The sequence below is a fragment of the Rhinolophus sinicus genome, chromosome 16 (assembly GCF_057876585.1).
Source record: "Rhinolophus sinicus isolate RSI-liver-muscle chromosome 16, RSI-T2T, whole genome shotgun sequence".
Lineage (NCBI taxonomy): Eukaryota > Metazoa > Chordata > Mammalia > Chiroptera > Rhinolophidae > Rhinolophus > Rhinolophus sinicus.
In genome coordinates this window covers 93,060,903-93,082,503 of record NC_142516.1, presented here as the reverse complement: position 1 = coordinate 93,082,503, position 21,601 = coordinate 93,060,903, and the positions used below count along the sequence as shown (strand labels likewise).

General features: G+C 34.5%; 1 protein-coding gene across 6 annotated transcripts in view; it reads left to right on the top strand.

The window, feature by feature from the left end:
- The window catches only part of PAN3 (poly(A) specific ribonuclease subunit PAN3), a 133,628-nt gene that overhangs the window by 43,317 nt on the left and 68,710 nt on the right, over positions 1 to 21,601 (top strand). For all 6 annotated transcript variants that reach the window (XM_074330062.2, XM_019736449.3, XM_019736451.3 and 3 more), the window contains one exon: positions 20,455 to 20,602. In XM_074330062.2, coding sequence (XP_074186163.1) covers positions 20,455 to 20,602 — 148 coding nt within the window. The remainder of the gene's footprint in view (positions 1 to 20,454; positions 20,603 to 21,601) is intronic.

Below are 21,601 nucleotides of genomic sequence, written 5' to 3'. Positions count from 1 at the left end.
ATAGTTTTTTTCCATTAAGGACATAAGGAATGCCTTATAGCTTGGTCTAATAATGGCGGGGAGGGCAGTAATACCTCCCATTGTGATAAGTATTGAAAAATATGTCCCATGTTGAAGTATTGAAAAATACCCATGTGGTCTCCATTACCATCTGTGTGGGCTCCTAAGTTGGGTACCTGGTACTGTTTATGCAGAGCAAAGAGTATGCCAGTGCATTATTTGTCTATAGTGAGGTTTTTATCTTTTTGTTGTATAAGAAAAATAATTTATATAAATCAGTTCTATACTAGTATTTTTTTAGTTTTGTATGATGCTTTCTTTTAATATTGTATGTTTTTCACATAAAAAAATTTAAAGGATTGTATTACCAGATAAATTAATCTTTCCTGTTTCATTTGTTTTCTTTCCTTTAAAACTTAGGTCTTCTCAATCTTAACATCAGAGAAATATTTATCTATATTTTATTTTAGTAATTATAGCTGTGTTTCTTAAATGGTTACTTTGTGCCAGGCACTGTGCTAAGCGCTTTACATACTGGGGGTGCCAAAAAAATGTATACACATGACTTGTGTTCATCTTTTGTTATTGGTATATATTATTACAATTTTAATACAGCTTTTTCCTTAAAATGTGTATTACGGTTTTTTGGCACTCTCTGTATATTGTCTCATTTGGTCTTCCTTATAGCTTATGGGACAAATGTTATTGTTCAGTGAAGAAGCATCTTCAGAGAAGCTAAGTAGCACAAAGATTACGTAGAGGAGCAGAAATATAGCTCTAGTTCTACCAGAGCTTTAATTGGTTTAATTAACTAACTGGTTAACTGAACTTCTGTGGGGCAACTTTTCTGAGGGTGAGAAAGCATAACGTGGTTTTCCAGACGTGGACTGTGACTCCTGCATAACTTTGCAGTACTTGTGAGGTCAGCTTTTTTCCCTTGTGTTTCATCTTTTTCTCCGTGACATTTCACCACCTTTCTTTCTGGAACTTGAAATATTTCTTTACATTGATTTCTTATTCTTGACCTAAATAATGTCTTTAGGAGTTTTTCCACTTCTGAAAACAAAAGAAAACCAACCAAATGACCAACAAACAAAAATCTTAAAACAGAAGAAAAACTTTCTCTGAAGGTTTCTACCTGAATCATTGATAATTGCACTTATTCTCTCCAATGCTGGATTACTTTCAAGAGCCCATGATTCCCAACCTTTTAGTGCTTAGTAATATTTTTATGTATTTTCTACCAAGAATCTCATGATATGAAAGGACATTTGTAAAATAGTGACACATGCTTTCATTCTAAAAAATATGTAGTATGTTAATTGGAGAATCAAAGAAACTTAGTATTTTCCTAGTCTTTATAGCTTGGTGGACACTAAATTTAGTCTTCAGGTGACTGTTTGGGATGTTGAGAATGCCCATCTGGTCTCCATTACTATGTTTATGGATTTTCTACTCGGGGACCATTGGACTAGATTCACTTTTTTCACTCATTTCTTTACCACCCATTTATTCCTTCATTGCCTACAGTTTGGTGTCATCAGAATTTTGGTGAAACTACTCTCAAAGTTTGTCAGAGATCTCCTTCTTAATTGCCAAATCCAGCAGTTATGTTCAATGCTTAATACGGCTGGCCACCTTTTTAGGTTTGAAACTCTTTCTTTTCTGCTTTCCTTACTCTCTGTCTTATCCCTAGCTCCTTGTGAGTGCCTGTTCTTTGCTTTCCTCTGTATGCCTAAGGTTCCTAAAATTTCATTTCTATTAGAACTCTCTTCTGAATTCCAGACCCAATTTTTTGTGCCTTCTGATACCTTTGCATGTCGATGTATATACATCTGTATCCCACTATCACCGCAAATTGTGTCATGTAGACTGACCGTACTTTTCTGTTCTCCAAATCTGTTTTTTAAAAAATATTTTCTTATATTCCTTCTTTAGTTAATGGCTTTATCTTCCCAGTCACTTGAGGCTGCATATCTTGACTTATTCCCCGTCACCCTCCACAGTCTACCATTTATTGTGAGAAAGCAATTGAAAGACGATATATTGGCCAAGTCCTATTTGCCATCATATTAAGGCTTTGTTTGTCCCCATTTGACAAATAAGGAAATGGCAATTTTGAAAAGCCTCATTGTTAGTAAGTGATAGAGCTGGGATTCTAGCCCAGATCTATTTAATTCTAAATCCTGAGATTTTCCTACTATATGTCTGCCTCTAATCCCTATTCTTTAAAATTCTGCAGTTATCTTTCTCTGCTTTCCTTTTTTTTCATACTACCAACTAGTTTATATCCTAAGTGTATTTTCTGAATAAGTTTTGTTCTGCCTTTCTAGGTCTCTTTCTCTAACCATCCACACATACAAAATTCTAATCACACGGAATCTTTCATACCTCATGTAATATGAAGTGCATTGTCAGTTCTCTGTACCTTTGTATCTCTACCATTGTTAATTGAGCCTGAAAAAAAACTTTCCTTCCTTTTCCTTCAAGAGTTAGATCAAATGCTACCATCTCTGTGGATACTTGCTCAAACAACTCAAAGAAAAAAAAAATTTTCAGTTTCCATAATGCTTGATGTTGTTTAACAGTTACTTGTTTTATATTGTTTGCTTACCTGTTTGTCTTTTCCTGCTGGATTGTAAATATTTGAAACTAGGCATGTGTTTATTTTTGTATCCTGAAAGTATTTTGCTTATCTCTAAATGTTACCATTTAATTTTCTTTTATTAGGTAATATATGCAATTTGTGCTCATTTATTCTGAGACTTTTATATATTTTAAAAAATGGATCATAAATTTTCCAGGATTTGTAGCCACCATATGTTACCATTGCTTAGTTTTATTATCATAACTGATTTAAAACATAAGATGGTGATTTCTTTTTTTGTTTGTTTCTGTTTGTTTATAGGATGGTGATTTCTTTTGAAATGTAGGGGCTCTTCTGTTTTGGTTAAAACTCAAAGTTAACATTGCCCAGTATTCTTGATACTTTTCAATTTTCTGAGCCTGGTAGTAGTCTTAATTACTTCTTGACAGTGTTGTTAAGTACCAAAGCTTCTCCATTTTGTATTTTCCCTGTGATTTTAGTCTAGACATCAAGCACATGGTAGGTGGATGGTCACCTGAGACTCCGCATTTCTCCTGATTGCAAATTCACTTATCTTTTCCTCAGTCTCTGCCTAGGAAGTTTACCCATCCCTCTGCCTGGTCAATCTATACGTTGAATTCAAGATTTTTCATTTATTTTATCATTACACTGTTCAAATGCTATTGTTTAGGAATGAAATATTTTATCACCTACCTCTCAAAATTGTTGTGAGGATTCAAATTTCCAAGCAGTTAGTAGATGTTAATGAGGCAGTGACTTTAAGTGTTTTTTAGGGGCTCACATTTTAATGCTGATGCACTTGAATATTTTTAAAAATTAGTTTGAAAATGCTTTTTTTGAAGGAATAACAATGTGTTCCCATCATTTGCTTAGGAATTAGGTGTCAAGTTGAATGAAAGGATGGGAAATGCACGATTCTGTAGACTTCTCAGGTATTTCTGGTTCAGTTACCGAAAAGTAATGACATGTTGTGAAATTACATTAATTTGTCTCAGACCTTTGGAAATAATTGGATTATGAATGATAAGTTATTAGTGTTACTATTTTATCTCCAAAGTGGTGTGGATGGATGAGAACTGTTGGACTGTGGGTGTGTTAGGAGATTCATCCTTGTTTGTCAGCGTCTCTTTTGATGGTGTTTTTCCCCCTTGTGGTCTGATTAAATGGCATTTCTTGTTAGAAATGTTTAATTATAAGACTGTTCACGTTAAAATCTCTTGTCCCATAAAGTCTGTGAATTCTGGTTGCTTGTTACTGGTGCTTGTAAGGTTCCAGGGAGGTTTTGCAAATTTACTGGGTATACTTGAACCTTTAGTTAGTTTTGTGGTAAGGTTTGGTATTATTTCAGGTGATTTCTAGTCTCTAGGCCCAGGAAGTGGGATCATTTGGGCCTTAGGTGGAATGGATTTGAATTTATAAGTGTGAAACTTCAACCTGTCTACTCAGGGCTCCTCAGGACTTTGAAAAGCTATAGAACTATGGTGTAGCTAAAACGGCATTACTCTATGTGTGCTGCTTTCTGGCCCCATCCCATCCCATCCCATCCCACACCCTTTTCTTTTCTCCTCTTTATAGCTGCTATTCTACACCTTTAACATTCTCCTAAAACCTACTTAGCCCCCCTCTATCACTTGAGTTAAATGACTTCTGTTCTTCAGAGGAGGTAAAGGTCATTGAGAATGAATGACCTCATTTGTCAGCTTTCTACCTGTGTACATTTTCATTCGTACCCTTAGTATTTTTCCTCCTGCCTCAGACAAACAGGTGTTCCTGTACTACCGTGTTTTCCCGAAAATAAGACCTATCAGGACCATTAGCTCTAATGCGTCTTTTGGAGCAAAAATTAATATAAGACCCGGTCTTAATATAAGACCGAGTCTATAATATATGATACAATATATGATATGATATAATAAAATGTAACATAACATAATATAAATAATATAATATCAGGTATAATATAATATAATATGTAAGACTGGGTATAATATAACATAATATAATATAATACCGGGTCTTATATTAATGTTTGCTCCAAAAGATGCATTAGAGCTGATGGTCCTGCTAGGTCTTATTTTCGGGAAAACACGGTAAATGCTTCAGAACCTGTCTTTATTCTTTCTAGCAATTTATTCCATTATTTGTCCCTTTTCAGTTTTAGACAGTCTCTCCCTTGATAATGATTTCTTCCTCCTAGTTTATAAACATGCCATGTTGAAATCGCTCCTGCTCTAGAGGAATGCTGCATGAGGAAATGGTCTGTGGTCAGTACTTTTGGGAAACTGTGATACAATTTGAGAAAGGCTTTCTGCTTATTGTGTCTGCTTTTTCATCTTTCATTCATCCCTTAATTCCTAGCATTCTGCCTTTCACTTGGACCACTCTTAACTTAAATCTTTTTGATAAGGTTGCCTAACTACCAAAAGTAACAGTTCTTGCTTGACTGCTGCTGCATTTGACATTGGTGACCATTCCTCTTTCCTTGAAACTTTTGTTCTCTTAGCTCTTAGACTGTTCTTCATTAGTGTCTTTTGGGGACCTCTTGTCCTCTTTGCGCTGCCCTCAGGAACTCTCCCAAGGTCTGTCCTTGACTCTCTTCCCCTTCATTCCACATGGTGCCCCTTGGTGATCTCACGTCCTCATTCAGCTACTCCCTATTCACATTGGACTCCCAGATACATTTTTTTATTCTCCCAGTCCTCTCACGCACTCTCAATACTAGCTTCTTCTGAACATCTATATGCATAAGACTTTTTAAATTCAGCATGTCTGCAGTGAACACGACATCTTTTCCTTCAAACCTGTTCTTTCATGTACACACATCTGTGCACACTCATTCACAACTATACACCCGCTCTTTGTCTTGGCCATTGATATCACATAGTTGTCTAATTTGTGATTCTTCTTGACTCTTCCGTCTGCCTTATTGGCTGCATCCTTCAGCCGATACGCTCTGTTGATTGTACTACTTTGTATTCACTTTCAGTATTACTGGGTTATAACTGAAGCCTGGGTTATTACAGAGCCTACCTTCATTTCTTACCTGGACTATTATTATTGTTAAGTCTACTATCTGGTTTCCTGCTACTGGTTGTATCTTTTAAACCACTACCTGGGTGATTATCTGATCTTCTAGTTTTCGTCATCTGTTCTTTGTCATTAGAATAAAATCCAGATCTCTTAGAAAAGTAGCCAAGGTACCTCTTGATCTACCTCCTGATTATGCTGCAGACTTACTGAAGTGTTTGCAGTACCATGAAGAGACCCAAGCTCTCGCTGCATCTGCCGTTGAACATTCACTTTGCTGGGTGTGTCCTTCCCTCTGTCTTGACTCATTAAACTTGTCTTAGGATTCAATTCAAGCATGTGGTCTTAAAACCTAATTAGACAGAATTAAGGATTAAGAATAGATAGCTTTTCTGTAGCATTTACATTGCTCTAATAAATGTCTGTGTAACTTTGCTTATAGACTAACCATGTATAGCACACTGTACATACTTAATATTTTTTTGATCTGTGGGTGTTCTGAGCTGTTGGGGATGTGGCATGGGGCTCAGGGTACATTGTATACTTGTAAATGCCAGTTCATGAGCTTGTGGAGCACAGTGTGCTATGTCCCTTCCTTCTCCGCAGCCTAGCACCGTGCCTGGCACAGTGTCTGTTATGTATCAGCTACTCAAATAATTCAAGGAATGAAACTGCACTAAAGGTTATCTGGCGAGATGAGTCTTTGGTCTAATATCAGTCCTGAAATTTAGTGCCTTTTACATTTTCTTAAATTTTTCTTTGATCCAGTTTCATGATGAAATGTCATTGTGGAAAAATGTTTGAAAAACCTTAATGTATGTTAAATTTTGTGATTAAATGTGGCAGGATCTTGGTTAGATAGAATGCCTCTAAGTAAATTTCTCTTACTATGCAATGTATATAGCTATAGATAGGAGATGTGTATAGGTACAGAAGATAGTTAAAGCTATAAAAAATAATTCTTGCATCTCTGGAATGCTGTGAGCGTCTCACTCTCCTGGATTACTCATTAACTGACCTAAATGGGTGTTTTTTTTTCTCTTTTTAGGGAGAGTAATATTTTTTTCCAGCTTTATTGAGATAATCAACACATAAATAGGGAGAGTAATGTGGAGAGTGAACTACATGGTAACCATTAATGATTACTGTTATTGGAGGACTTTGACATGTAAATAAATTTTAAGTGGAAGAGGAGGAGTTCACCTGTTTTTGTTTTTAAATGTCTTCTATCATCCAGATACAGATTCTGCTTTTATATATATATTGGTTCTGCTGGTTCCATTGAAATATTGCATATTTTACTTGAATTCTTATAGTAATTCCACTCCATTCAGTGATGGTGACATGCAAAGGAAAGGGTAAGGTGTAAGTGGCTTCATGCTTTACAAATCTTAAGAAACTTTCCTAAAACATTTTTGTAAAAATTGTATGTCCTTACTGAAAAAAATTCAGATACTGCAGAGAAGTACAAAAAAGGAAGCAGAAATGTCCCCAGTTCCCTCACCACCCAGAAATAATGTCTGTTAACACAATAGCGAGCATCTTTAGTTGGCATCCTTTTGCACACGCGTACACGCGCGCACACGTTCTCGCTCCTTCCCCTTTCTCTTACACATAAGCACACTATTTTACAAAAATAGCAATTTAGTATAATTGCTGTATTGTAGCCTAATTTTTATTTTATTTTATTTGTACTCAGTAGTGCTATGGGCCTCTTTCCACGGTCCATGAAAATATATCAGTCGACATAATTTGTAATGGCTACACACTATTGTATGTGCTGTAATCTCCATAACCATCTCCTGACTGAGAGATATTTTAGTTACTTCCTTTTTTTTGAAAATAATTATAAATTAAAAAATGTGCTGAACTTAATCTTTTCTACTTGGGTGATTTTCTCCTTAACTTTAATTCCCAGATGTGGGAGTACTAGGTTAAAAAGCATGTTTGTTTTTCAATTTGATACACATTATCAGACTATTCTCAAGAACAGTGTTTGTAGTATTACCTATTTCTGGCAAACTTTGTAAAGGATGAACTAAATGAGTATCTTTGGAAATTTACGTGCCTATAATTTCAAGCTGTTATATATAGAGAGAATCACTTTTTGCTGAGTTCATGCATTTTTTTCTATTTAATTCTACCATAACATAAAGCTTATTACTAATTGATTTTCATTTGGCAGGTTCTGACATATACATGCTGCTTTCCCCTTAAGATACTCAAATTATAAATAAGAGAACTTGTATTTAAAAGAACACTGAATCTCTTGGAAGCACTAGTAATCAGTGCTCTTTCACTGTTTCCATCAATTCTATTTTGATTTATTTAGAATATATTTCTTCTATTGGGGATGTTTATCAGAGGAACCAACTTATAAGATGAGCCTTGACTGGTCTTGAATAGGTCAGTTTCTGAATAAGTAAGAAGTTGAGTATATTTTTATAATAAATTTTAAATTGACCATATTTGGATTTGCTTGAAATATGGGGAAATAACAACCCATTAAATTAAAAAAAAAAATCTTGTAGAAACGTGAACTTTGAGGTTCTGGTTAGCCATTTGACTTCTCCTTTCTGTCTTACCCTGTTCCTCTTTATTCTCTGTTATTTATGAACACTGAAGACTAGTAAAAATAGCTCTGAATGGGGCTGCTCCTTATGACCATGGGTCTCATCTTTTTATGCGTTTTTAGATCATTTTATGAAGACAAAAATACTTGCTTATTCCTCCCTTATCTCCGACGTTGCCAATATCTCCTCTTCTACCTTTCCAAAAGAATTCAGTACTCCTTGCCCTTGCTAAGAAACACACCCACACCCACCCACCCACCCACCCACCCACCCACCCACCCTACCTATTTGGGACATGAATCTTTTGAATTAGTCCCAAGTGGCTCCTTTGTCACTCCAAAGAGGGAAGAATAATAGTGAAGATGGAAGATTGGAATTGTAGGTTTTGGAAAAAAGTAGATAAGGTTAAGATTAATATTAGCATTTTATCTCTTGGTTTGTTTGTTTTTTAATTGGCTTAATTCAGTCAAGGACAGTGGAGACTTGACCAGGTCAATCTAATTGGATTTCAGCAATAAAGTCTTTAAACAAAACTACTTCTCTTCCTTTCTTTCCACTTTCGCTTCCTCTTTCTCCTCCTTCTCTTCCTCTCTTTTTCTACTTTTCTCTGACTCTCCTTTATCATGGTTGAAAAGTAGAAGATGGATTGGAGTTGAGTAAGACAAGTCAGGTTGGTCCATTGGGATGATGTTGCCTGAACAGAGATGATGGTGGCCTAGACTAGGGCACTGACAGTGAAATGGGTAGAAGAGTTGAATTTGAGAATTATTTACAATGTAGAATAGACTCCATAACTTGATGTTTCAAAGATATCTGCATTATCAAAAGGACAGTTGTGACATAATTTACCTGTTTTGGGAAGAGATGATATAGAAAGCAAAGCAAGACTTGGAGGAAAAAAACGAGCTTCATAGGGCAGTAATTGATTTGCTCAAAAATTATTTGAAATGGTAATTGCAAAGTACCTCTTTACCTTTTACTGGTGTCTGATCTAACGAAAACAAGGAGTTGGTTAATTTTTATATATTGATAACCTAAGATCAAATTAGGAATACCTTATGTTTTGAAAGCATTGCTATTAGATTTGCCTTCTGGCTAAGATGGAAGAGCAGGGATTGGACTTACCTTCTCTCCAGAAATAGCTAAAAAAACTGAATAAAATATATGAAACCACAGTTTTCAAGACATTAGATATCAGGTGGTGGAGGATAATGATCCCTGATAGATGGGAAACAAATGCAGTGAGCTGTGTTATGTGAGCTCTTACTGCCAGGCCTGGTGCATGGAGAATGAACTCAAGTGGAGCCTATCCAATTGACAATACCAAACTGGAAGTTCACAGAGGCCAAGGTGGGTATAGTTTACAAGAAAAAGAAGAGGAGAGAGCTTATACAGAGAACATCGGACACTTGTAAAGGTTTCCCTTGAGTCTTTTGCTGAGTACTGATCAAAAGATAAGAGTAAGGAGGCTACTTGAGCTAGAAGAAGAAATTTCTGAAAAGATTACAGGAATTAATTCTCAGAGCTTATTTAAGGCCAAGAATAGTCCCCTATTTTCACCAGACAACGTCCAAAACATAGTTCATGAAGCATCAGGTGAGCTAATGAAAAGTCTTTTGCCTCAGTATTGGGGCCAAATTAGCCTTAAAATAAATGTTGCTGTAGTCCTTCCTAACAAAGTTTAAAAGCAAGACCTGAAAGGATCAGACTCATTCTTAAACAGTTTAACTATGATGGAAAACAAAGCTGAGTAATATTTATAGGAATAAAAAAAATTCAGCACCCATCAAGATAAAAGTAACAGTATTTGGCATCTGATTGAAAATTACCGAACATGGTAAAGAAGTAGGAAAATATGATTCATAAATAGAAGAGTATATAATCAATCAAAATTGACCTAGAAATGTTATACCAATAGTATATAAGAACATCAAAGCAGTTATTATAACTGTATTCCATATGTTCAGGAAGTTAGAGGAAAGAGTATACATGTTAGCACAGACATGGGAGATACTTAAAATCCAAATCAAACTTCTAAAATTTAAAACGAATATCTGAAATGAAAAATATATTGGATGGGAATAATGGCAGATTAGACATTACATAAGATTAGTGAACTGGAAGGCATAGTAGTAGAAACTGTCTGGAAAAACGGAGAAAAAGTGACCTGTGGGGTAACTTAAAGCAGCCTAACACACTTGTATTTGGAGTTTCTGAATCGGGGTAGTGGAGGGTTACACAGAAAAAGTATTTCATGGGCAGATACTTTCCAAATTGAATGAAAAGTAAACCCACATATCCAAGAAGCCCAATGAACACAAGCATGAAAAAAATCATGGGGCGGGGGGAGGGAAACTATGCCAAGGCACACCAGGTCAGCCAGAGGAAAAATAATCCCTTTTTGAGGAAAGCAAATGCAGCTTATTTCTTACTGGAAGTAATGCAATCCAGAAGACAGTGGCACAGTGACTTTAAAATACGGTAAATGAAAACATGTCAATTTAGAATTCTAGTCTTGGAAAAAATATCATGCAAGAATGAAACCAAATAGGTGCGTGTAAAGACTGATGAAATTTGAATATGGTGTGTAGTTTACTTAAACCTACTGTACCAGTGTTAATTAATATGGTTTTGAAAATGCACTATGGTTATGTGAGATGTTATTTTTGGGGAAAGATGGTGAAAGGTACCACTTCTTGTGACTCTTGAAATAATTTAAGAGGAAACACTTTTTCAGACATACAAGAGTTGAAAGGATTCATCATCAGCAGAAGGGTACTTCAGTAGATATTGAATGAAGTACTTCAGGCAGAAGGAAAACAATACCCTGTGGAAATCTGGATCTGTACAAAGAAGTGAGGAGTACTGGAAATACCGTGTTTCCCTGAAAATAAGACCTAGCCGGACCATCAGCTCTAATGCGTCTTTTGGAGCAAAAATTAATATGACTCGGTCTTATTTTACTGTAAGACCAGGTCTTATATAATATAATATATAATACAATACCCAGTCTTATATTAATTTTTGCTCCAAAAGACACATTTGAGCTGATGGTCCGGCTAGGTCTTATTTTCGGGGAAACACAGTATTAATTACATGAGTAAACAGCCATGTGTTGCTTAACACTGGGGATATGTTCTCAGAAATGAGTTGTTAGATGATTTTGTCATTGTGTGAACATTGTACGATGTACTTACACAAACCTAAGTGGTATAGCCTACTTCACACATAGGCTATATGATATAGCTTATTGCTCTTAGGCTGCAAGCCTATATGGCATGCTGTCATACAAAACAACATGATTAAATCAAGTAAAAGAGAAAATTATGTAATTGAGAGATGAGGTAAACAGTAAATATATGAGGCTGCTGCTGTTTTAACACGGCATGCTGTTTTACAGCAAACTTTTTTTTTAAGTAGAAAGTACTCTAAACCAGGCGTGTTCAAACTGCGGCCCGTGGGCCAACTGCGGCCCATGATCCATTGTTAATTAACCCGCAGCAAATTCCAAAAATATATTTAGTTTACTTAAATAAACCAGGTGAGGCAATATGTACTTCACCTTGAGTGAGTGGCCTGGCTGTTTGTGTATTTTACCGCATATGGCCCTTGGTGAAAAACGTTGAAAAAAGTTTGGACACCCCTGCTCTAAACTAGTGATAAAAATTATAGTATAGTAAATACATAAACCAGGAAAAAGCGCTTATTATTACCAAGTATTTTGTACTGTATGTAATTGTACCTGCTATACTTTTATATGACTGACAGTGCAGTAGGTAGGTTTACACCAGCATCACCACACACATGACCAAAACGACATTACGATGTCACCAAGTGAAAGGAATTTTTCAGCTCAATTATAATCTTATGGGACCACCATCATATAAGTTATCCATCACTGACCAAAACAGCATATCACTGTATAAGAAACTTTCCTTCTGATTATTTAAGTCTCTTTGAAAGATAACTGTTCAAGGCAAAACTAGTAACTTTATTGTAGGGTTTATAACATATATAGAAATGTGTTATATGTTATGATGACAGTAGTACAAAGTCTGGGAGGGGAGAAATGGAAATATAATATTGTGAACTTGCTATACTGTATCTGAAGTAGTTTAAGATTCTATGATAGTGGGTGTTAATGGACTGAATTCTGTCTCCCCCAAATTCATATGTTTAAGCCCTGACCCTTAATTTGACTGTATTGGGAAATGGGGCCTTTAACGAGGTAATTAAGGATCAGTGTGGTCATAAGGATTGGGCCCTCATTCACTGTTGTAACAAACACCAGGGATGCATGTGCACAGAGAAAAGGCCTATTGCTGTAAGGGCACAGCAAGAAGGCTGTCTGCAAGCCAAGAAGAAACCCAGCTGTACTGGTGCCTTGATCTTGGACTCTTAACCTTCTAGAACTATGAGAAAATAAGCCACTCAGTGTGTGGTATTTTATTTTGGCCCGAGGTGACTAAGTCAGTTGGTGATAAGTTAAACATATGCACTATAAAATCTAAGGCAACTACTACAGTAATAGAACAGAGAGTTGTAGCTAAGAGGGGATAAAATAAAATACAAATACAGTTAATCCCAAAGAAGGCAGAAAAAGGAAAAGGCAAACGAAGAACAGATGAAGCAAATAGCAAGATTGTGGCTAGATTTAAACCCTACCGTATCAATAATCATATTAAATGTAAGTATCTAAACATCCCAATAAAAAGGCAGAGATTTTCAGATTGGATTAAAAAAAGAACAAGATCCAACTATATGAAACTAACAAGAAAACTACTTGAAACATAAAGAGAAAAATAAGTTATGAGTTATACCATGCACTAGTCAAAAGAAAGCTGGGATAGCTATAGTCATAGCCATCAAAGTAGATTTCAGAGCAGAGAATATTACCTGGGACAAAGAGTGTCATTTGATAAAGATAAAGGGGACAGTTCATGAAGAGCATGGATATACCATTCTTAAATGTTTATACATTTAAACATGTTAAAATATATGAGACAAAGATTAATAGAATTGCAAGGAGAAATAGACAAACGATAGGCATTTCAATTCTCTTCTCAATAATAGAAGATAGAAGAAGGACAAAGTCAGTAAGGAAATTGGAGACTTGAACAACTGTAACTACCAGTTTGATATATATAGAACACTGTCTAACAACAACTAAATACCTGTTCATTTCATGCCCATGGTACATTGACCAAGACAGATGAATGCTAGGTCATGGAACAAGTCTCGATAAATTTAAAGGTATTCAAGTCATACAGATATGTTCTTTGACCACAGTGAAATTAAATTAGAAATCAATAACAGATCTTTGGAGAATCTTCAAGTATTTGGAAACTGAATAACATACCTCTAAATTACTCGTGAGTCAAAGAAGAAATAGAAAGGGAAATCAAAAAGTATTTTGAAGTGGATGAAAATGAAAACGTCAAAAGTCATGGGATACCACTAAAGGGATGAAATGAACAAATCTTTGAAAGATACAAACTACTCAAGTTCACTCAAGAAGTAATAGATACATGATTAGCACTAAATCTTTTAAACAAATGGAATTTGTAGTGAAAAACCTTCCTACAAGACCCAATCTAATTTTACTATAATATAAGACCGGGTCTTGTAATATGATATATGATATGACATATAATATACCAGGTCTTTATAAGACCAGGTATAATATAATACTGGGTCTTATATTAATTTTTGCTCCAAAAGATGCATTAGAGCTGATTGTGTGGCTAGGTCTTATTTTCAGGGAAACATGGTATTAAAAACTTGATTGATGTAATTAATCATATCACCCAACTAAAACCATATGATCATCTCAATAGATAGGAAAAAACGTTTGACTAAATCCAACATCTATTCCTGGTAAAAACTCTCAGCAAACTAGAAATACGAAGGAACATCTTGAACCTGAAAAAGAGCATCTATATGAAAACTGCAGCTAATACTATACTTAATGGTGTAAAATGAAATGTTTTTCTTCTAAGATTAGAAGTAAGGAAAGAAGAAGAATGTCTGCTTTCACCGCTTCTATTTAGCATTTTTCCTGGATGTTTTAGTGTAATAAGAAGAAATAAAAGAGATTGGAAAGAACGAAAACTGTCTTTATTCAGAGAGACACAATCATCTATAGTTAACATAAGTCATCTGTACCTAATAAGATGGAATCTACAAGAAAAGCTATTCTGTAAAGTTTGTAAAGTTTGCATGATACAAAAGCGACACACTGAACTCAGTTTTATTTCTCTATTGTGAAGAATGGTGGCCCTCAAAAGGTAGGTTCAGGTCCTAATCCCTGGAATTTGTGAATTTTACCTCATTTAGAGTCTTTGCAGATGTAATTAAGTTAAGGATCTTGAGATTGAGATCATCCCGAATTATTCAAGTGGACCTTGAATCCAGTGACATGTGTCCTTGTAAGACTGAGGCAGAGGGAGATTGCACACAGAGAAAGTGATGTGAGGTTGGGGGCAGAAATTGAACTGATGGGGTTCGAGCCAGGAAATGCCAGAGAACGCTGGCAGTCACCAGAAGCTCGGAGAGAAGCATGGAATGGATCCTGCTCCAGAGCCTGTGGAGGGAGCGCCCACACCTTGGTTTTGGACTTTGGGCCTCCGGACTCTGTAAGAGAATAAAATTTTGTTGTTTTAAGCCATCAAGTTTGTGGTGATTTGTTACAACTGCCACAGGAAACTGATACATACATAAACTGAAATTTTAAAAATTATGCAATTTATGATATCAGAAATGTAAATAGGTATCAGTCTAACAGAAGGTCTGAAGACCTGTACATTGAAAACTGTAGAACGTTCCTGAGAGGAATTACAGAAGACCTATTTAAATGGACATGGATAGCATGTTCATGGATCTGGGGACTCAATATTTTTAAGATGTCAGTTCTCCCCAAAATGATCTATGGATTCAGTGCAGTCTCTATTAAAATTCAGTAGGCTAGCTAATAGAAACTGACAAGCTTATTCTAATATACGAAAATGCCAAGGACCTACAAAACAAACCAAGTTTAAAAAATACAAGAAAAAAGATGCAAGACTTAACTACCTGACTTCAAGACTTACTGTAAAGCTACAGTAATCTAGATAAAGTGCTGTTGGCATGGAGATAGATTGGCATCAGTGGAACAGATTAGAGAGTCCAGAACTTAACTCACTGATACATAGTTGATTTTCAACAAATTAGTGAAGGTTATTTGGTGGACACAGAATGATGTTTTTGACAAGTGGTACTGGAATAATTGAGTATCTCTATGCAAAAAAATTACTTTAGACCCATACCTTACACTACAAAATTTAGCTCAGCATGGGTCATAGACCTAAATGTAAAACATGAGAAAACAAAACTTAAGAAAACAGAAGAATATATCTGTGACCTTTGGTTGGGCAAATATTTCTTTGATACAGCACCAAATATATGACCCATGAAACAAAAATTTGATAAACTGCACTTCAGCAAAATTTAAGAACCTTTGTTCTTTGAATGATACTATTAAGAGAATGGAAAGACAAGTCATAGATCTGGAGAAAATATTTGTATATCACAGATCTGAGAAATTGTCCAGAATTGTCAAAATTCCATATGAGAAAACAAGCAAACCCAATAAAAATAGTAAAAAAATGTGAATGGACATTTTTACCAGAGAAGATATAATGGCAAGTAAGTGATTTGGGAAATGCAAGTTAAAACCAGAATGAGATACTAATACACACCTATTAACATTTCTAAAATGTAGAAGAAAGAAGTCTGACCAAAGCTCCTGTTCCTGAATGCGTAGAGCAATCCGATCTCTCCATACAGTGCTGGTGAATATATTAAAATAGTACAACAGCTTTGGAAAACAGCTGAGCAATTTTTAAAAAGGTTATATATACAGATAACACATGTCCAAGCCATTTACTGCTAGTGATAACCCAAGAGTAATGAAACGTGTCCGTACAAAGACTTGTACGCCAATATTCATTGCAGCTTTGTTTGTGGTAGCCAGAAACCAGAGACAACTGTTGGCCAGTGGATGAAAGGATAAACCAACTGTGGTTTTTCGATATTATTGAATATAAATCAGCAGTAAAAAAAAGAAATATTGATAGAGGCAATGACATGGATGAATCTTAAAATGATGCCAAATGAAAGAAGCTAGTCAAAAACAGCACATACATATGTATATAAGGTTCGTTCATATTCTGGGAAATGCAGACTAATCTATAGTGAGCAAAGGCTGATCATTGGTTGCCTGGAGACCAAAGTAGTGGAGAGAGAGGAATGGAAGGGGGGAATTTAAAAGAGGCTTTGTGGCTTGTAGAAACATTTTGGGCATGATGGATAGTATTCATTATCTTGATTTAGGTAATGGTTTCATGATTGTCAACCTATGTCAAGAGTTATAAAAGTTTACATTTTAAATATGTGCTGTTTATTATATGTCAATTATATTTAATAAATCTGTTAAGAAAAAGTCACCAGGTCGTGTTTCATTCAGAGTAGAAAGATTACTGATAGCAACTTACGAAGCCATTAAGACAGGTAAAGCAAGTTGAGATCAATCAACTTGCTTTAGTTGAGATCGACTAAGGAGTTGTACCATGAAAGGTATTTTATGGTTTTATAAGTTTACTATGTGATTTTTAAAAAAACCTGACCAGTGTTCAGAAATATTAGTAGTTTCTCTTTCATTCATCACATCACCTTAAGACAGCTTCTTTTTTTTATGTATACCTTTTGACATATTAACAGTGAAATACTACATAATATTTCGTGTTGTTTCCATTTAGTATAAACCTCTTCCTGTCCTTTCTACCTAATTAAAAAAATACTTAATGATTGTACTTTTTATGTTGTCCTACTTACTAGTTTCTTAATTTATGGGACTAATTTGTTGTGGTCTTAAATAATAAGTATCCTGTTTGTAGTGCAGTCCAGCAGAGTATTAAATACTGTTACTTTAAAGCAACAGTTTCCATGGAATCATGATAGTAGAATAGCATAAAATTGTATTGAACCTGAGCTAGAAACCTCATCAGAAAATAACTTCATTTGTAAAAAAAGTCTTTATCAGTCATTTGTAGATTGGAAATATAATACTGTACCATTTTGGTTGGGTGAGATGTGTGGATTGAAACAGTAATTATTTCATTTAAAATATAATGATAATAATTATAACTGCTTTTTAGAGCTAAAGGTCAGGACTCTTGATTTAATATATTTCTGTCCAGAGAGTACAGGCAGGTATCATATTCAGATGTTAGGGGATGATGTCAGTTGGAGAACTCACTGTATAAAAAACGTGCTTGCTGGTTTTGGCATGAAAGATGCGGTGTAAATTTAAGAGCATGAGAATCTAAAACTGTATTGATAAATTCTCACAAAGTGAATGTCTGCTATTTAACTTGAATAAACATTGTTTTGTTTTTCCCCAAATGTACATTTAGAGCTCTTTAAGATACAAATAAAAATTAGGGTCTTAAAATATGAATAGAAATTACAATAGAAATAGAATTATCTGTATGTTAAAAAAACACATCTAGATAGTTATGAAGGGATTATCTAAATCATAGAGCAGGAGTAATAAAACTTCGATTTTCTTTTTCACTATTTTCTAATTTATTCCATTCTGTTTATATTGTTGAAGTTAGACAAATAATTTATATAACCCAAGTCCGTGAACTTTCTTTCCAGGTACAACCTTTAACTTCTAAAGCTAAAACAAATTGTTTATTTTCTGATGAATAGATAATTCATTTTAATGTGATTGGTTTTAGTTACCAGTTTTTCCTTGTCTTTTAAAAAATTATTCTTAATATGTTTAAGGTGTGTGCTTATGCTATTTTGTTACTTTATAAAACCCTTATATTTTAAACCAGTACTATTAAAGCAGTTTAAAGAGTGCATCTTTTTATTGTAGTTATTTTGACTAATTTTATGGTCAAATAGTATTCATTAGTATAATCATTTTATCATTATTACTTTAAATATTTCTGATAGTTTTCTAATCTGGCTGTAGGAATTTATATTATCTGTTAATAATAGTAGCTCCATTATCCCTAGATTTTGGGTTTTTGTGTTGTATGTAAACCCCATGTAATTCTTTTTTCTGTTATTTATATGCTTTTACTCGAATACTCTAGAGTTGAATAACAAACTTCCAAACCACCCACTCAAGGGAAATGCCTTCCCATCATAAATCAGGATTTAAAGAAAGGAGGGAAGATTTTAGGCCTTTCTTTTCACTTAATTAAAATTAACTGTCGGGTAGGCTTTTTTGCATATTTGATTGTTGAATCTCTAGAAGTTACAGTTTAGTGTATAAATTTTCATAGTTATATTAATTTTAATAACTTCTGTTATAAATTTTGAGGTTCTTTATAATTTGTTAGAATGATATTTTATGTATAATTTGTTTGGGAAAGGTAGAATAGACTTTTACCTCCTATTTCTTGTTTATAGGATCCCTTTCAAATTAATTTAAATAGACTATTTAGAGAAACTCAGCTTTGAAATCAGATAGTCTATTATTCACAGCAAGTGTAGGACGCACATAAGTGAAGTAGAAACTGGGTAGTACCTAAATCTCAGAAACATGCTACTAAAAGTTTTTGTATGCATGTATAATTTTCTTTGTCTAAATTTATTGTCTCTTAATAACCTTGTAATCCTGAAGTCGCCATCTCTTCTAGACATTTTGGACTCTTTTACCAAGATCCCCGTTGCTTTTTATCTTGACTCGCAACTTCTAAAACAGATTTAGGATTGACTGGTACACACTGATTTAGCCCTGAAGTGATCCTGTTAGTAGCCATTTGTTCCCAAAACTAGGGATTTACACAACAGTATAATGTACTGGCTTATTTTCTACTCCAGAAACTAAGGAATTGACCATATTTTTAAAGAACGTGCCACTGTTGAAAACTTGAGAATTTAGAAGGTTGTAGTGTGTGTGTGTGTGTGTGTGTGTGTGTGTGTGTGTGTGTGTGTTAGACAAGAGGATTTTTTTTTTCCTCCTACATTTTATCACTGTGTTTCATTTTTGCTGGCACATAACTGGTAAAATATTATTTGTTTTAGAGTTTAAAATTAGGTTAGCCTGTTGCCTTGTTATCTTCCAAACCTAATATTTTGAACTCGAACATGACAGTTTATAGTGTTGTTCATGTCAAATAGGGAAGTTTGCGTGGGTTGTGCATTAATTAGTCCAGCGTCTGATTTTTTGCCTTCTTACATCCTAATGATTAGTTCTAAAATACTTTTAAGTGATTAAATTCTTTGTGTCATGTATCAGTGTTTTAAATTTAGTTTATACGCATACATAAAATGTGTGCTGACCTATGAACATATGAATTATTTCCTTGGTTGACCCTATTGCAAGTTGAATTCAAATAATATTCATGTTAACGGTCATTGAATCTTTATTTAAGCGTGTAGAATTTAAAATGGTCACCATTTCAGAAAAATATTTAGGGTATTCGTTTGTTTAACATGGACAAAATATAGACCATTTCTGAATTTGAAATCCAGTCTCATAATGTTGTAGTAATTCTTAAAGCCAAAAGTACCAGGCCACTTGAATATATAAAATGTTGTGACATAGTACAACCGTGAAAGAAAAATTTTTTAACATAATCTCATAGAAAAATATTTTTAATATAACAGAAATTACATGGGATACTTTGCAGGCCTTGGGGCCTCTACTGTGTTCTTCTATCTTGATTCCTCCCACGTTTGCCTTGTTTTTAAGTGTTTTTCTTATCTTTACTCTGTTACTTAAATACATGGCGCTGTATTATTGGAGGAATGTCTTAAGTGCTTACAAAAAGAAGTGATTAATTTGGGGATAAAGGCAGTTTTGACCCTTATCCTGGTAGAAGTGGTTTAAAAATATTAAACTTGAAACTTGTTGCTCAGTTTTGAGGTAGTCTGAACCTCCCAGTTCTCTAAAATGTGTTAGGATCGTTTGGTAATGATGCATTTTGCCAATAAAGGCAAATTTTACATGTTTCTAAAGGTGTATTCTGCAAATGAAATGATTCAAATCCTCAAATTTGATTTAAAAATTTCCCTCAAGAAATTGAATTATACCACCCCAAAATATAGCAACTAAAAAACATTAAATCCTTTCAATAAAATATTTTACTCAGTAAATAAAGCAGTGTGGAATAATGCCTAGTAGATTCAATGTCTTTTTTGGGCTTAAAGTGTGTTAACTTGCTATATTTGATTTTTAAATAGACACCAAATCCTACCGCAAGCGAGTTTATTCCTAAAGGAGGATCAACCTCCAGGCTGAGTAACGTGTCCCAGTCAAATATGTCTGCCTTCTCTCAAGTGTTCTCTCACCCATCCATGGGAAGCCCTGCTGCCGCTGGATTAGCACCAGGTAAGCTGAGTAACTATTTCCAGTGAGTTCCAGATACCAAGTCTGTAAGCATCATGTACTAGTCATTTATCAGAACTGAAACTGGTATATACTTGAATGATTCACATTTGAGCACATTGTGAGTTTGTGTTCTAGGTGTTGGCACCACAGACCAAGTGTGTAGTTGACAAATTGAAAGCAACATTTAAACATGCACAGAATTTATATATAAGGATATCTAAAAGCACAGAAATAAATTTAAAGGAGGAAGTTACTTAGGAAAAATATCTATCTGGACCTTAGTATTTCCCTGGTTTTTTTTTTTTAAAGTCAATGATAATGCTGGTTTACTCAAAATCTTCTTTAAGAGATAAATAGAATACTGATGTGTATATATGCAGAGTCCTTTGTACTAAATTTCTAAATATTTTTATCATTCAAAATACAAGTTTAGGTGTATTACCTTTCACATGTTTGGTTATAAATCTGTAGTAGTGATTTCAAATTGGGTAAAGTATTATAAATAATAGTAAGAAAGAAATGTAAAGTAATATTAGGGGTCATCTAGGCAGGGACAACAGTACTTCTCAATCATTTTCTTCCAGATTTACCCGTAATGGCGAAGAATTTGAACACATGTACTTATACCCCAGGGATCCTGAGGCATAGAACTCTTTTTTTTTTTAAGTCCTCTTCTTTTGTCTTAAAATTCATAAATTCATGCAAATTTTGCAATCTATTCCATAACGTAAACGTTTACTATAATACAAACATCTGAAAAATTTCTTAAGATAATTAACATCCCCATCCCTACTGCAGTGTAGCTTATCCGAAGTGTAAGGTATGCCAAATTATACTGAATTCATAGTAAGTGCTGAGCAGGTTATCTTGTGTCTGTAAAATGTTTGAGCTCCTCACACAGATTATGTTTCTAGAGCCTGTACTGGATAATCATCACCTGGTATTGAATGTTTCAAAAAGCAGAAACAAAATGGAATATACATACACTAAATGAAGCCA